This window comes from Chiloscyllium punctatum, chromosome 7, assembly GCF_047496795.1.
Source record: "Chiloscyllium punctatum isolate Juve2018m chromosome 7, sChiPun1.3, whole genome shotgun sequence".
In the NCBI taxonomy this organism is placed as follows: Eukaryota; Metazoa; Chordata; class Chondrichthyes; order Orectolobiformes; family Hemiscylliidae; genus Chiloscyllium; species Chiloscyllium punctatum.
Window position 1 is genome coordinate 108941914 of NC_092745.1, and position 16008 is coordinate 108957921.

The 16008-nt window shown below is 41.5% G+C and overlaps 1 protein-coding gene across 1 annotated transcript in view; it reads left to right on the top strand.

The window, feature by feature from the left end:
• LOC140480029 (AP-1 complex subunit mu-1-like) overlaps positions 1–16008 on the top strand; it is a 72963-nt gene that overhangs the window by 45140 nt on the left and 11815 nt on the right. The window contains exons 5-6 of the mRNA XM_072574563.1: positions 9955–10102; positions 13961–14087. Of these exons, the coding sequence (XP_072430664.1) occupies positions 9955–10102; positions 13961–14087 (275 nt within the window). The remainder of the gene's footprint in view (positions 1–9954; positions 10103–13960; positions 14088–16008) is intronic.

Sequence of the window (16008 nt, forward strand, 5' to 3'; positions counted from 1 at the left end):
GCCCACACGCTGTTCCAGGGTTCACTGCCCACACGCTGTTCCAGGGCTCACACCCCGTGTGCTGTTCCAGGGCTCACACCCCGTGTGCTGTTCCAGGGTTCACTGCCCACATGCTGTTCCAGGGTTCACTGCCCACACGCTGTTCCAGGGCTCACTGCCCATATGTGCTGTTTCAGGGCTCACTCCCCGTGTGCTTTGCAGGGCTCACTGCTAGTGTGCTGTTCCAGGGCTCACTCCCCATGTGTGCTCTTCCAGGGCTCACTGCCCGTGTACAGTTCTAGAGCTCACACTGTGTGTGCCTTTCCAGGGCTTTCACCACTGTGCTGTTCCAGGACTCTCACCAAGTGTGCTGTTCCAGGGATCACACCCCGTGTGCTGTTCCAGGGCTCCCACCCCGTGTACAGTTCCGGGACTCACCTCCCACGTGCTGTTCCGGGACTTGCTGCCTGAGCGGGTCACAAGTACCATTTCATCGCTACAGAAGATAGCAAACAGTGCTACAGTGACTTATGTCTTCTATAGATTTATCCTTCTTGGTATCACTCCTTTTCTTTCCCATAATGAATGTGCAGCTCAGTGTAAATCATTCCCAAAATTAAGGGTAAGAATGGTAGGTCAACCCTCCCAAGACCACATACAGGAGAGGGATAGGAGTTAAGATAAGAGTTGCAAAAATCTATAACTTGATCCTGACTTGCCACAAATATGCCAACTTCTGGTTTTAGCTTGTTCACTATTTAAGTACGCTGATGATGCATTTTTTTCTCTTCTGGCACTTTATTTAAATGGGTGCAGCATTTGGAGCAAAACATATGATTGAACAGCACAACTAGAGGTTAATTGGTATGGTCTTATAGCTACTATGGGAAGCATAATTACAAAGTGATCAAAGTTGGGATCTAAATATTCAGGGGTATGTGACTGTTCAAAAGGATAGGCAGGGGGATAGGGTGGTGTTAGTATGAGATGAAATAAGTACAATAGCAGGAAATTATCTTGATTTGGATGAAATAGAGACCATTTCAGTGGAAGTAAGAAATAACAAGAGGAAAGCCACGCTGGTGGGACTATTGTATAGGTTGCCTAATCATAGCTATTCTGCAGGGCAGAGAATAAGTCATGAGATAGTGAGAACGTCTTAAACAAAAAGATAGTACACTAGGCGTGGGCGATTTTAATTTGCATGTAGATTGGGCAATTTAAATTGCCAAAGGTAGCCATGAGGAAAGTTCGTAGCATGTGTTCAGGACTGTTTCCTGAAATAATATGTTGTGGATCCAACCAGGGATCAGGCTATTTTGGTGTATAGTGAAATAAGCTAATTCATTTAAAGCCAAAAGAACTGTGAATGCTGGAAATCTGAAACAAAAACAGAAATTGCTGGAACATCTCAGCAGGTCTGGTAGCAGCTGTGGATAGAAATCAGAAAAGAGAGAAGAGTGGTTGGACACACAAAGAATTGGGCAAAGATCAACCTGGGAGAACGGATAACTGTTAAGGGGGACTTTTAGTGGCTAACAATGGGTTGTGTGTAATAGCAGACCACATAATAACAAGGCTTGGTGTGTGGGGTCAGAATGAGGACATGGGAGTAGTCATACTGACTATGTAACAGAGTGGAATATAGAGTAGTCACAGTACTTAGACTAACAATAGGTGGAATGTTTAGATCAGAGTGGTGCAGGAAAAGCACAGCAGGTCAGGCAGCATCCGAGGAGCAGGAAAATCGACGTTTCGGGCAAAAGCCCTTTATCAGGAATCTTTTCGGAAACATTGATTTTCCTGCTCCTCGGATGCTGCCTGACCTGCTGTGCTTTTCCAGCACCACTCTGATCTAAACTCTGGTTTCCAGCATCTGCGGTCCTCACTTTTGTCTAATGGGTGGAATGTGGTGTCCCAAAGGTTCAATGCTGGGACTACTGTTTTTTACAATTACGTAAATGATTTTGTCTTGGGAATTATGAGTACAATTTTAAAATTTATAGACCATTTATATTTGAGGAGATGGGGTGATATACTTATTACAAAGGAGGCATGTAGTTTGGTTGTGTGTACCATTTACATGATGCACTGCATCTTGCGTAACTCTAACTTTATCTCAGCAACTTTCCAAGCTTTCCTTGACAAGTGCATTGCAAACCCATGACCAGTGTTCCCTCCCATTTTTGTTGCATCTGAGCAGTCGATTTAAACCAGAATGGAAATTCTAGACTAGCAGATGATGAAGTGTATGTATGTATACATGCAGTTTACAGGAAACATTGCAAATGACCTCTACCAGAGGTCAAACATGACAACTTCATGGGTGCACTACAACCTATAGGTTCCCCTCTAAGCCACACACATCCCAACTGGAAATGATATTCATCCACTGTCACCAGATCAAAATATTGGAACTCTCTTCCTAATTGAGTACATTTAAGGAGGAAACAGACAGCTTCTTAATAGTAATGGGTTGAAGTATGGAGAGTGGGATAAGATCAGCCCTGATCGTACCAAATAGTGGAGGAAGCTCAAGCGACTGGACTGCCTATCCAGTATCAGTTCCTTTGTTCCTATGTAATAGCACCATCCAACAGTGGCAGTTCAAGAAGTCAGCTCACCACCAACTTCTCAATGGGCAATAAATGCTGGCCTTTCCTGATTAAATATATAAAAGCAAATATACAAATAAAGCAGGCAAATTAGGAGAACTCACTTTCTCAGAAAACATGTTAAATTGTGGAATTGTCAAACAGAAATAGAAGTTGAAATGGTTAGCAGAAATGCATTTACAAGAAATCGAGATACACGAAGTAGTAAAGAATGTCAGGATGTTTGATGGGAATGAATGAAGAAAGTTTTGAGACGGTTGGGCTGAATGGCCTGTTCTTGTACCGTAAATGCTTTTGAACAATGTTAGGTTTCATTTTCTGTTGTTTCCAATCGCTATGGGTTGCCGCAGTGAATTCCATCATCAGTAACTGTAGTTGAGACATTTCTATCGTTGTATTACACTTTCAATAGCCATGGTGTATCAAAGTGTATTACATACACAAAGTGAAGGTGAAAATCAGTATATTTTCTTTCCAGAATGAGTGTAGAGGTTAGTGTATGTTAATTGAATTTACTTTTGTGCAGATGATGAACATTGGGGAATCACTTTCACCCTTCTTGGTAGAAACATATTGGAAATACAGCTGTTGGGTTAGGAGGTACATGCTTATAAAATGTGCCTTTGCTCATAAATGCTTCTAAAAGATTACACCATTTTCAACCATTACCACCTGATTTTTAGAAGAATAACCATGGCATGGTGGCTCACTGGTTAGCACTACTGCCTCACATCGCCAGGGACCCAGGTTCAATTCCAGCATCGGGTGACTGTCTGTGTGGAGTTTGCACATAGTATTCAGGGATGTGTAGGTTAGATGCATTAGTCAGGGGTAAATGTAGAGTAACAGGGTAGGGAAATGGGTTTGGGTGGGATACTCTTTGGAGGGTCAGTGTGGACTTTATGGGCTGAAGGGCCTGTTTCCACACTGTCAGGATTCTGCGAACAGTGTATTACATTATCGGAATGCATGTGGGCCTCTGTGAATTCCAATACCACAATTTATTTGCTATTTACATCCAAGTTGCCATTTTCTGAACTTGAAGTGAACCTATTTTAAAGGTGAAAGGGAGAATACTCATTATACTGAACAGCTGCTGCTGTTTTGCATTGGAGTGTGAATGCAGCCATTTGAGAATTCTCTGTTCCACTACAAGCTGTAAACAATGTTATTTTGATTGCACAAGAAATTCCTTGAAGATACATTTGTGTTTGTAGTTTATCAGGATAAAGCTTAGATGTGTGTGAACATTTTCATGAGTTTCTTTTCCCCCTGATTTAATGGTAAGATATGTTAAGTGATAATATTTGCATTAACTTGGCATAATTTTCTTAAAGAAAAAAGCAAATCCACCCGGGTAACATTCGATAAATACTTTTTCTGTTCTTTTGATTACTCCAACTTTCAGTATCCATTATAGTAAAGGATGTGAGAAAATGGGTTAATTCTCCAGGATCCATCCATTTCCTCAGAGAATTTTATAATCTTTTATAATGAAAAATGATTTATAGTCAGCAACGAGGGGAGAATCCTTTATATTAAGTGATAATATTTGCATTAACTTGGCATAATTTTCTTAAAGAAAGAAGCAAATCCACCCGGGTAACATTCGATAAATACTTTTTTTGTTCTTTTGATTACTCCAACTTTTATGATGTATTTACTGTGGATCTTCTTTCTGCAGTTCCTCCTTCTGCCGATCTATCCACTCTGGTCCACCATTTCAATTTATTCTATCTACCATTTGTGTCCTTTCCACCTTTCCAATGGAGAACCACAGAATGGTAACAGGATGGAAGAAGGCTTGGTGAAGAAATAATTCACCAAGACCCGTTCTTCCACTTCCTCCCCACAGCTTTTCCCATCCTTCCTTTTACTGGATAATATTCTAACCTCCTCTTGAATGCTGCAGTTGAACCTGCCTTCAGCACTTTGTCATGCAGTGCATTCCAGAACCTAACCATTCACTGCGTAAAACAGTTTTCCTTATTTACCGATTGCTTCTTTTACCTTAAAGCTATGCCTTCTGATTCTCTTTCCTTCCACCAATGGGAACAGTTTCTCCCTGTCAGAACCTCTCATGATTTTGAAAATCTCTATCAAATGATCTTTTTTTTCTGCAAGGAGAACAGTCCCAAATTCACCAATTGAAGTTTCTCATGTCTAGGACCCATTCTCTTGAATGTTTTCAGCATCCTCCTTAAGCCATAACATCCAATACTTTTTACTTATCCTATCTGCCTTTTTAGTTTGCTCTTTGTAAAGTGATTGTAACAAGGTCAGCCAGGCAGACCTCATAGAATGTGAGTTCCCTGATTGGGGCAGTTAATCTAGGCCACTCAGGGAGTCCTGGCTGACAGATAAAGAGAGGAGTGTGAGAGGGTCCGTTCACCATCAGAGCAGGCTGAGGGAGCAAGATCAGTGTCAAGGACTCTTCACATGTAAATAAAGGGTGAGTTGTTGATGGGATACACGCCTCTGTGGAGTTATTTTATTCTCTATCTCTGTATCATTCAATTTATAGCCAAACTGGCTCTGACAGTTCAGGGAAAATTCAGAAGGATGATCCCTGGCGTACAGGAATTGTTTTATGAGTAAAGGTTAAACTGTTTGGGCCTGTACTCATTTGGGTTTGGAAGAATAAGAAGCGATTTTCATTGTGATGTATAAGATTCTTCAGGGGCTGAGAGGTCATTTCCCTGGAGAATCTAGGACCAGAGGGCATATTCTCAGAATTACGGAGCACCAATTTAAGATTGAGGTGAGAAACAATTTCTTTCCTTCGAGGGTTGTTAGTCTTTGAAACTCCTTGCCACAGAGAGTTCTGAGGGTAGAGTCCTCATGTATATCTAAGGCTGAGATAGATATATTATTGATTGTTAGAGAAATAAAGGATATAGGAAACGGACAGCAAAGTGAATGTGAGGAATTGGATCAGCAATGATCCCATTGAATGGCAGAGCAGGCTCAAGGGCCAAATGATCTACTCCTGTTCTTATTTCTTATGATCTTATGAGCAAGTGCTGTGCCTGTGAGCTGAAGGATCTCGTTCTTTGCTATTGATTTCTATGAGTATAAGGTCCATGCACAGGGCTGAAGTTTCTTTGTGGGTGCAGAGGCAATTGCTCCTCCTCCTAAGTCCGAGAAAAGGCATGGTTTCTGTTTCTTTTGCTTTTCTGAATTGACCAAAATGGTTCTTTTACATTATCCACAACATTTTAGGTTATTTGTTGACTTGGATTCAACAACAGCATAGTGTGATTTGTTGGAATGTGTTTACCCTTACATTAAAATAAAACATTCCCATGGTATGTGTGTTGCTCGCAATGCATTTATTATCCGTTGTTAGTTCCCTGAGAAGGTGGTAGTGTGTTCCTCCTTGTAATGCTGTAACTGTATCGAGTTGATGTATCTGAATGGTGGTATCTGAGTGGTATCAGCCCGGTGCCAGGGTGCAGGACACCTCCGACTGGCTTGAAAAGATATTGGAGCGGGAGGGAGAGGATCCAGTTGTTGTGGTCCATGTTGGCAATAACAGCATAGACAAAGCTAGGAAGGACAATCTGTTTGTGGAGGATCAAGCACTAGGAAGGAAATTGAACAACAGGTCCTCAAGGGTCATAATCTCTGGATTATTGCCTGAGCCACGTGCTAATTGGCATAAGGATAAGAAAATTAGGGAAGTAAACATATGGCTATGAGATTGGTGTGGGAAAGAGGGATTCCATTTCATGCGACATTGGCATCAGCTTTGGAACCGGAGGGATCCGTACGATGAGACAGTCTCTACCTGAACCGATCTGGAACCAGTGTTCTGGCGAAGAGGATAAATAGGGTGGTCAGTAGGATTTTAAACTGGTGAGTTGAGGGGAAGGGAAAGGGAAAGCATCAGGGAGTATGGAGTCAAGTAGAAAGGTAAGCAGCAGGATAGCATGTGTGCAGGGTTTAAGTTCAAGGCAGACTAGGAATGAAGTAAAATGGAATAAGTCAGGACATCTTACTAGAGATGATGGAAATCATAAGGATAAGAAAATTAGCATTTAGGCGCTTACCTGAATGCTCGTAGTATTCATAACAAATTAGATGAATTAATAGCACACATCATCGTGAATGATTATAATGTGGTAGACATCACAGAGACGTGGTTGCAAGGGATTCAGGACTGGCAGTTAAACATCCAAGGATTTACAACTTATTGAGAAGACAGGGAAATTAAATCTATGGCACTGAATGACATAGCGTCAGATGATGTGGAGTCTGTGTGGTTGGAGGTGAATAGCCACAAAGGCAAAACAAAACCATAATGGGAGTTATGTATAGACCTGGATTAGTAGTGCTGGAAGTGCACAGCAGTTCAGGCAGCATCTAAGTAGCTTCGAAATCGACGTTTCGGGCAAAAGCCCTTCATCAGGAATAAAGGCAGTGAGCCTGAAGCGTGGAGAGATAAGCTAGAGGAGGATGGGGGTGGGGAGAAAGTAGCATAGAGTACAATGGGTGAGTGGGGGAGGGGATGAAGGTGATAGGTCAAGGAGGAGAGGGTGGAGTGGATAGGTGGAAAAGAAGATAGGCAGGTAGGACAAGTCCGGACAAGTTATGGGGACAGTTACTGAGCTGGAAGTTTAGAACTAGGGTGAGGTGGGGGAAGGGGAAATGAGGAAACTGTTGAAGTCCACATTGATGCCCTGGAGTTGAAGTGTTCCAAGGCGGAAGATGAGGCGTTCTTCCTCCAGGCGTCTGGTGGTGAGGGAGCGGTGGTGAAGGAGGCCCAGGACCTCCATGTCCTCGGCAGAGTGGGAGGGGGAGTTGTGAAGGTAAGCTAGGCAGTAATATTAAAAATGATTGTAAATGTTTCTTTCAATACATAAGAAACAAACAAGAAGCAAAAGTAGAAATTGGGCAGCTCCAAACTGATGCAGGAAGGCTGGTGATGGGAGATAAGAAATAGCTGAAGAACTTGATAAGTACTTTGTCTTCACAGTGGAAGACATGAGTAATATCCCAACAATTACGGAGAGTCAGGGAGCAGAGTTGAGTATGGTAGCCATTACAAAAGAGAAAATGCTAGAAAAGCTAAAAGTTCTAATAACTGATAAATCTTGTGGCCCGGATGGGCTACATTCTAGAGTTCTGAGGGAGGTGGCTGAGGAAATAGCAGAGGCGTTGGGTGTGATCTTTCAAAACTCACTGGAGTCAGGGAAAGTCCCAGATGATTGGAAAATTGCTGTTGTAATCCCCTTGTTCAAAAAAGGATCAAGACAAAAGATGGAAAATTATAGTCCGATTAGCCTAACCTCGGTCGTCCGTAAAATTCTAAAATCTCTCATTAAGGATGAGATTTCTAAATTCTTGGAAGTGCAGGGTCAGATTGAAGCAAGTCAGCATAGATTTAGTAAGGGGAGGCTGTGCCTGACAAACCTGTTAGAATTATTTGAAGAGGTAACAAATAGGTTAGACCAGGGAAACCCAGTGAATGTTATTTATCTAGACTTCCAAAAGGCCTTTGATAGGGTGCCTCGCAGGAGGCTGCTGAGTAAGGTGAGGGCCCATGGTGTATGAGATGAGCTACTGGCATGGATTGAGGATTAGCTGTCTGACAGAAGGCAGAGAGTTGGGGTAAAAGATTCTTTTTCAGAACTTTTTCAGAGTTCAGTGTTGGGGCTGCAGTTGTTCACTTTATACATTAATGATCTGGATGAAGGGACTGGTGACATTCTGGTGAAGTTTGCAGATGAGGCAGCACGTTGGCTCAGTGGTTAGCACTGCTGCCTCACATTGCCAGGGAACCGGGTTCAATTTCTGCCTCTGGCGACTGTCTGTGTGGAGTTTGCACATTCCCCTTGTGTCTGTGTGGATTTCTTCCGGGTGCTCGGGTTTCCTCCCACAATCCAAAGATGTGCAGGTCAGGTGAATTGGCATGCTAAATTGCCTGTAGTGTTAGGTGCATTAGTCAGAGGGAAATGGATCTGGGTGGGTTACTTTTCAGAGGGTCGGTGTGGACTTGTTGGGCTGAAGGGCCTATTTCCACACTGTAGGGAATCTAATCTAATGATACAAAGTTAGGCAGAAAGGCAGGTAGTACTGAGGAGGTGGGGAGGCTGCAGAAAGATTTAGACAGTTTCGGAGAGTGGTCTAGGAAATGGCTGATGAAATTCAACGTGAGCAAATGTGAGGTCTTGCACTTTGGAAAAAAAGAATACTGGCATAGACTATTATTTAAGCGATGAGGAAATTCATAAAGCCAAAGTACAAAGGAATCTGGGAGTGCTAGTTCAGGATTCTCTAAAGGTTGACTTGCAGGTTGAGTCTGTGGTTCAGAAAGCAAATGTAATGTTGTCATTTATTTCAAGGGGATTGGAATATAATAAGCAGTGATGTGCTACTGAGACTTTATAAAGCTCTAGTTAGACCCCATTTAGAATACTGTGTTCAATTTTGGGCCCCACACCTCAGGAAGGACATATTGGCACTGGAGTGTGTCCAGCGGAGATTCACACAGATGATCCCTGGAATGGTAGGCCTGACATACGATGAACAGCTGAGGATCCTGGGGTTGTATTCATTCGAGTTTAGAAGGTTGAGAGGAGATCTAATAGAAACTTACAAGATAACGTAAGGCTTAGAAAGGGTGGATGTTGGGAATTTGTTTCCATTTGATGGGGAGACTAGGACCTGTGGGCACAGCCTTAGAATTAGAGGGAGTCAGCTTAGAACGGAAATGAGGAGACATTTCTTCAGCCAGAGAGTGGTGGGCCTGTGGAATTCATTGCCCCGGTGTGCAGTGGAAGCTGGGACGCTAAACGTCTTCAAGGCAGAGATTGATAAATTCTTGATCTCTCAAGGAATTAAGGGCTATGGGGAGAATGCGGATAAGTGGAGTTGGAATGCCCATCAGCCATGATTGAATGGGAGAGTGGACTCGATGGGTCGAATGGCCTTACTTCTACTGCTATGTTTTACGGTTTTATGCTCTTATGACTAGTTTGCTTGGCCATGATGGCATGGAATGGAGTCACATGCAAGCTGGGTAAGAACAATGAATTTCTTTTTCTCGAGGGTAATTGTGACCAGTTGATTTTTTTTATATGGGAACCCAACAACTTTTTGGTCTGTATTTATTTTGTATTCATAAAATTCTCCAACCGCCATGCTGCAGTATTTGAACTGCTGTGTTGTGGATTAATAGTTCAATGAGAGAAACACTGTAGCCCATATGACATCCATGCCAGGTGTTGAAAGGTTGAGTTTGTCTGTCATGTTACTAAAGCATGCCAAGAAATATGGCTGAAATGCATCTTATTTTTACTTTGGCAGAGTTCCACTGTTTGTTTAATGGATTTGGTGTTTAACCCATGGTTTTCAGGTACATTATCCAGCAGGGGCACAAGTTGGAAGTTGGAGCACCCCGTCCCCCTGCTACTCTCACAAATGCGGTGTCCTGGAGATCAGAGGGCATCAAATACAGGAAGAATGAAGTATTCATTGACTTGATCGAATCTGTCAACTTACTGGTAAGCAGTGGTGACTGCAATAATGGCACCTTGCAAGCCATCTCAATATTTATTGAGCATTGCGCAGAAAGTTGAGGCACAATCACAATCACAATAGCCTGTGTAGTAAACAGCATCCCTTTCTAATGAATTAATGTTCATGTGGCAGTATATATATTTTTTTCTGCAAAGCACCCCAAATGACATTGCTTCTGATTGTACAAAATAAGTTAGAATTCTTGGTCGTTAAATGCTAAACCTAAATGTAGCCTGGAAAACAAGAAGTTTATGATAAACCTTTTATAAAACACCTAATTGGAATAGTTAAAAATCACACAACACCAGGTTATAGTCCAACAGGTTTAATTGGAAGCACACTAGCTTTCGGAGCGTCGCTCCTTCATCAGGTGATAGTGGAGGGCGCATTGAGCTCCCCACTATCACCTGATGAAGGAGTGATGCTCCGAAAGCTAGTGTACTTCCAACTAAACCTGTTGGACTATAACCTGGTGTTGTGTGATTTTTAACTTTGTACACCCCAGTCCAACACCGGCATCTCCAAATCATACTTGGAATAGTGCATTCAATTCTTGAAACCACATGATGGGAAGAATGAAGTAAGGTGGAAGAAAATGGTGATAGGAAACAGGAACTTAAGTGACAGGACTGTACTCCAAAGTGAAGAGTGAGATGGGATTTGTTAGATATTTTCAAAAGCATAAGGGCTGTGGACAGAATAGATACGGAGAAACTGTTCCTATCGGCAAAAGGACTGCAACTCGGTGAACCCTGTTATAAGGTGATTCAAAGAATGGTTTCTGTTTCTTGTGTCATTTTGAATTGACAAAAGTGATTCTTTTCCATCATCTATACATTGTCCACTCAACAAGTAGTTAGAATTGAAAATATGCTGCCTGTGCGTGTGGTGGAGGCAAAAAAACCTGCAGGTGCTAGAATCCAAAGTAGACAGGCAGGAGGCTAAAAGAACACAGCAAGCCAGGTAGCATCAGGAGGTGGAGAAGTTGAAGGGTTACAAGATGCTGGAACTGTCTACTGCGTGTGTGATGGAGGCTGTTTCAGTTGTGGCATAAGCCTGACAAGCCAAATAGCCTTCTCTGTGCACTCCCTGATTCCACAAATATGTCAGAAAAGGTATCTTCGAAAAGCTGATGCATATTCAAAAATGAAAATTGAACATTGGGTCATTAAAGGACTGCCCTTTCCTGCCAAGCATCAAAAATGAAAAAAAAAACTGTTACAAAGTAAACTAGACACTTATCAAAGAAAAATTTGATTGAGGAGTGTTACAAACTGCAGTGTGCTATTATAGCTCATTGAGTACAGTGACATCAGCCAATTATAATTCCTATGTACACAGAAATATGAAATTTCTGTTATCTATTGAAAGAGTAGAGGTTCCATGTTTCAAGCAAATGATTTTACTATACAACAGAAGAAAGTTCCTACCTAAACTCTATCATGGGTTACCACCCACACTGTACATTTGAAAGAGAAAACACAGGCACTTATATTTTAAAATTAAACTCAAAGGAAACTTTCCATTTTCATTTTGGTCTCTCCACTGTCTCAACTCTTTCACTTCTTCCATTCTATATTCCATAAGTTTTATCCTAAATAATTCATCTCTATGGCAACACAGTTTTTTTTATATTCATGGGTTGTGACCATTGCTGTCTACTGGCTATTCCTAGTTGCCCTTGGGAAGGTGGTGGTGAGCTGCAGTGTTGAGATGGCTGATAAATATTTGCATAACTGTACTTGTTAGCTTCAAAACCAAACTTCTTGATCCTGAAGTCTCCATAAATAAATTCAATTTCAGGAGAAATCAGCAAGATACTCCTCACACTCACTGTCTGCAGTCCCCCAGCTAAATAAAGTCCTGTTATTTTATGGCTTCACAAAAAAATCTAACATCCAAATTTGGCAGGTAATAGGGAATGCAAATAGAACTTTGGCCTGTATTTTAGAGGGAGTGGAGTATAAAAATGGGATGATGGTTGTAACTATATATGGCACTAGTCAGAACACAGGTGGAATATTGATTGATTTTAGGCCACTGATCAAATTGGCCTTTGAGGCAGTCCAGAGAAAGCTCTCTGGGCTACTGCCAGGTACGGAGGGACTGACTTATGAGAGGCTGAATAGATTGAGCCTGTACTCATTGCAGTTTAGAAGAATGAGAAACAGCTCATTGAAACAGACATGATTCTTGGAGGTTGACAGGGTAGATGCAGAAAGATTGTTTCCCCTTGTGGAAGTCAAGGACCAGAAGGCATGGTCTCAGAATAAGGGACTGTCTGTGTAAGGCACAGCTGAGGATGATTTCTTTCTCTGATCATAATGAATCTGTGGAATTCTTTAACACTTTTTGAGTTGAAGATGCTGGATTATATATGTTCAAGGCTGAGAGAGGTAGTAAGGGAATCAGGGGTTATTTGTTAAAAGGCGGGTAGGTGGTGCAGAGGATTATCAGATCAACCATGATCGCACTGAATGGTGAAACTGAATGGCCTACTTCTGCAATTTTGAAAGTCTAGATTTTAATTGTCTCACCCTTTTTCAATTTTCCAAATACAAATAATCACTTCTAAAGTGTTAATATGATCGATGATCTCTATGATTAGAGTTCCTTTTGTAATCTTTGAGTCTTATTTGGAATCCTAGACTGTTTTTCTTTCTCAAGATGGTAATGTAGTTGACTAGGCTAGCATTTCTTACCCATCACTGATTGCTCTTGAGAATATGGTCATGAACTGCCTTTTTAAATTGTTGCAGGCCATGTGGTATAGGTACACCAATAGAGCTGTTAGGAAGATGTTCCAAAATTTCACCCCAGTTGCAGTGAGGGAATTGGGCATGTCAATGAAGGAACAGCAATATGTTTGCAACTCTGGATAATGTGTGGCTTGGAGAGGAATTTGCAAGTGATGGTTTTTCTTTTGCATCTGCTGCTGTTGTCGAGGTGATAGAGACTTTGGGCTTGGAAGATGCTGTTAAGTGAGTGACCTTGGTGGTGAAAGGTAATATTGAAGGTGTTGGATGGGGATGCTTATCAAGTGATCTGCTTTGTACTTTACCGTGTGGTGCAGCAAAGAAGTGTCTCAGGTTTAGTACCTATGCCAGTCCTTTGGTATGTAAATCATCCCACGACAATTTTCCCCAAACTATGCATTGTTTCCCCCTTCAAGTAGTTATCCAATTCTTGATAAAATTTGCTGTTGAATCTGCTTCCACCATCTTCAAGACAGTGCATTCCAAATCATAACAACTTGCTGCACAACTAAAACTTCTGCTGCTTGTGCAAGCTGTTTCTGTTTACTTACTCTGTTCAAATATTTCTTGGGATTCAAGATAATTCAACTTCTATAATAGCTGACTCACATTGCCCTATATCTATTTGTACATTACTTGAACTTGCAATATGTGATGTGGGGGAGCGAGAGACTCATGGCTTCATATACGCATGGGAAAGGTCCAAAGATCTAAATTGGTTTGATGACATGAAGTATCTAATATAAAAATTGAGGTATAATGGTGAATCTATGTCAAACCTTAGATGTTGCGGTTTTGGATTTCATACAATAGGAAGCATTTTAAGGTGACAGCAGAGGTGACTTTAGATTCACCAGGATGCTGTGAGGTGTGAGGAAATACAAACAAAAAACATGTTTGTCCTGGAGTTGGAACAGGAACAGGCCAATTAACCTTCAATTGTGTAGCACTCCTGATGCAGCAGAATGGGTTTAGTGTGTATGGGTGTATATACCTGCTGTGTACCTGACAGGGTGTGGGTGTGAGTAAGTGTGAACAGTGATCCTGATTTGCTCCGTGCTGCCTGATTATCTTCTGTTTCTCCAGGTGAGTGCGAATGGCAGTGTCCTGAAAAGTGACATCATTGGAAATGTAAAGCTGAAGGTCATTCTGTCAGGAATGCCCGAACTACGACTTGGTCTTAACGATAAAGTTCTGTTTGAGATCTCCGGACGTAAGTAAATGGGGATATTCTCAATGGTTTTTAAGCCATCTATTTTAAACCTAGATCTACCTGTAAGGTATGAGATACTCATGACTGATAGAATGACACCTCTTAAACAGAGAACAATTTACAACTCCAGATATTTAAGATGCTCGTGGCTGATTGAATGATGCCTCTTAATCAAAGAATTATTTACAGCACCAAAGGTGACCATTCAACACATTGTGTCTGCACTCTCTCTTCCCCCTCTTCCCCAATAATAGGATGGCTCGTAGGGGAAATAGAAGTGTTACATCTAGGATGTCTTTCTCTGTTTAGGATTAGGTGATGGTGGGCCGTGTAGAGGGACTTTTTCTGTGATACAAACGACTGCTACACCTGACTAAAGGGCATTTGATGCTGACACAGGAAACAGAAGGAAATACAGTGCTCATTCTACATTGGCGGCATTTTCTTTGATCCAGTGTTTACTTCTCGATTAGTGCAAATCCAGGTTATACCAAACGTTGGTATCATTTGTAAACGTGAATATATTGTTCTGGCTAGAGTTGGGTGAGATTGATACCTTCTGATAAATACAAACATTGCATGGTGTCTCCTTTCTGTATGGGGGTCAGTTAGCTCAGTTGGCTAGACAGCTAGTTTGCAGTACAAGTGATGCCAACAATGTCAGCTCAATTCCTGAGATTACTTTGAAGGTCCCACCTCTCAAACTCACCCTTCGCCTGACATATGGTGACCCTCAGGTTAAACTCATTACCAGTTGTCTCTCAGTTTAATGAGAGGAGCCTAATGGTCCTCTAGGACTATAGCAACTTTACCTTTCTTTCCAGTAAAAATGTTTTTCAATGGGACTTGTAAGATTTTGACATCAGACTGTTGCTAACTTGGAAAATGTTGGGCAAGAAGGCAAAAGTGATGCAGGAAACGATTAAACAAATAGAACAATGGAAGCTGCCATTATGATTAGGTCGGCAGATGAGAAATGAATTTTAATTATTGCAGTTCCAGATGGCAAAATGCCAATACACCACAGTGGATGGGATTCTGAAATGGGGAGACATTAGCTTTTGGGTCGAATTTGAATCATGGCATGCCATTCCCCATGTCAGCCCCAATGGCAAAATTTGAAGTGGGTGCCACAACCACACTCTAATTCCAGTATGATTCCAATTTCCAAACCTCAAATGACTGCAGCATACATAGGAAACACATGTGATCACACAGTAAGGGATGTTTTATGTTGGTGAAACTCACTGTCCACTGACAACACAGCACTGACTCTAACATGAATGCACAATAAAGGGTGAAGACAAAAACCACAGTGTCTTCCACAATGAAGAACTTGCATTTGCCAAGTTCTGGGTCAGAGATAAACTTACATGCTCAGCTGGCTTTCCCTACTGTACATTGAAAATGATGCTGTCAAAGATGACTCTAAGCATTTGATACTCTTCCCCTCCTTGTTCTACCATCCTCCCCATTTCTTAGGGTTCTACCTCCTACGCTGGCAACATTTCAGCTGAACAATACTTGTGTTTACCTACTGATGGACTGAAATGATCTGTCTTCTCTGCATAGACTCTGAAGGTGATCAAAAACAAATAACAGACATGTAATGCAATTATATATTGCTGTGTGAAATCTTGGATGTTGCCTTGTGCAATTCCTCAAGATGATATTTGGTCACTCAGCCCCATTGTATCACGCTGGTCTTCAAGTTTTTTTGTGTTATTCATAAGTCATTGCAGCAATAAAATCACTGTGTATTGGTTATTGCTGTGGAGTACAGTGTTAACATTCCAAAGTTTATTTGTTTTAGCTATTAATTCATTTTTCCACAGTGCCATATTTATCAACAGTGTTGGTGCCACCATTTCCTGGTGTTTGGGGATCTCAAAACCTGCATAATTCCACAGTAAATTGAGTG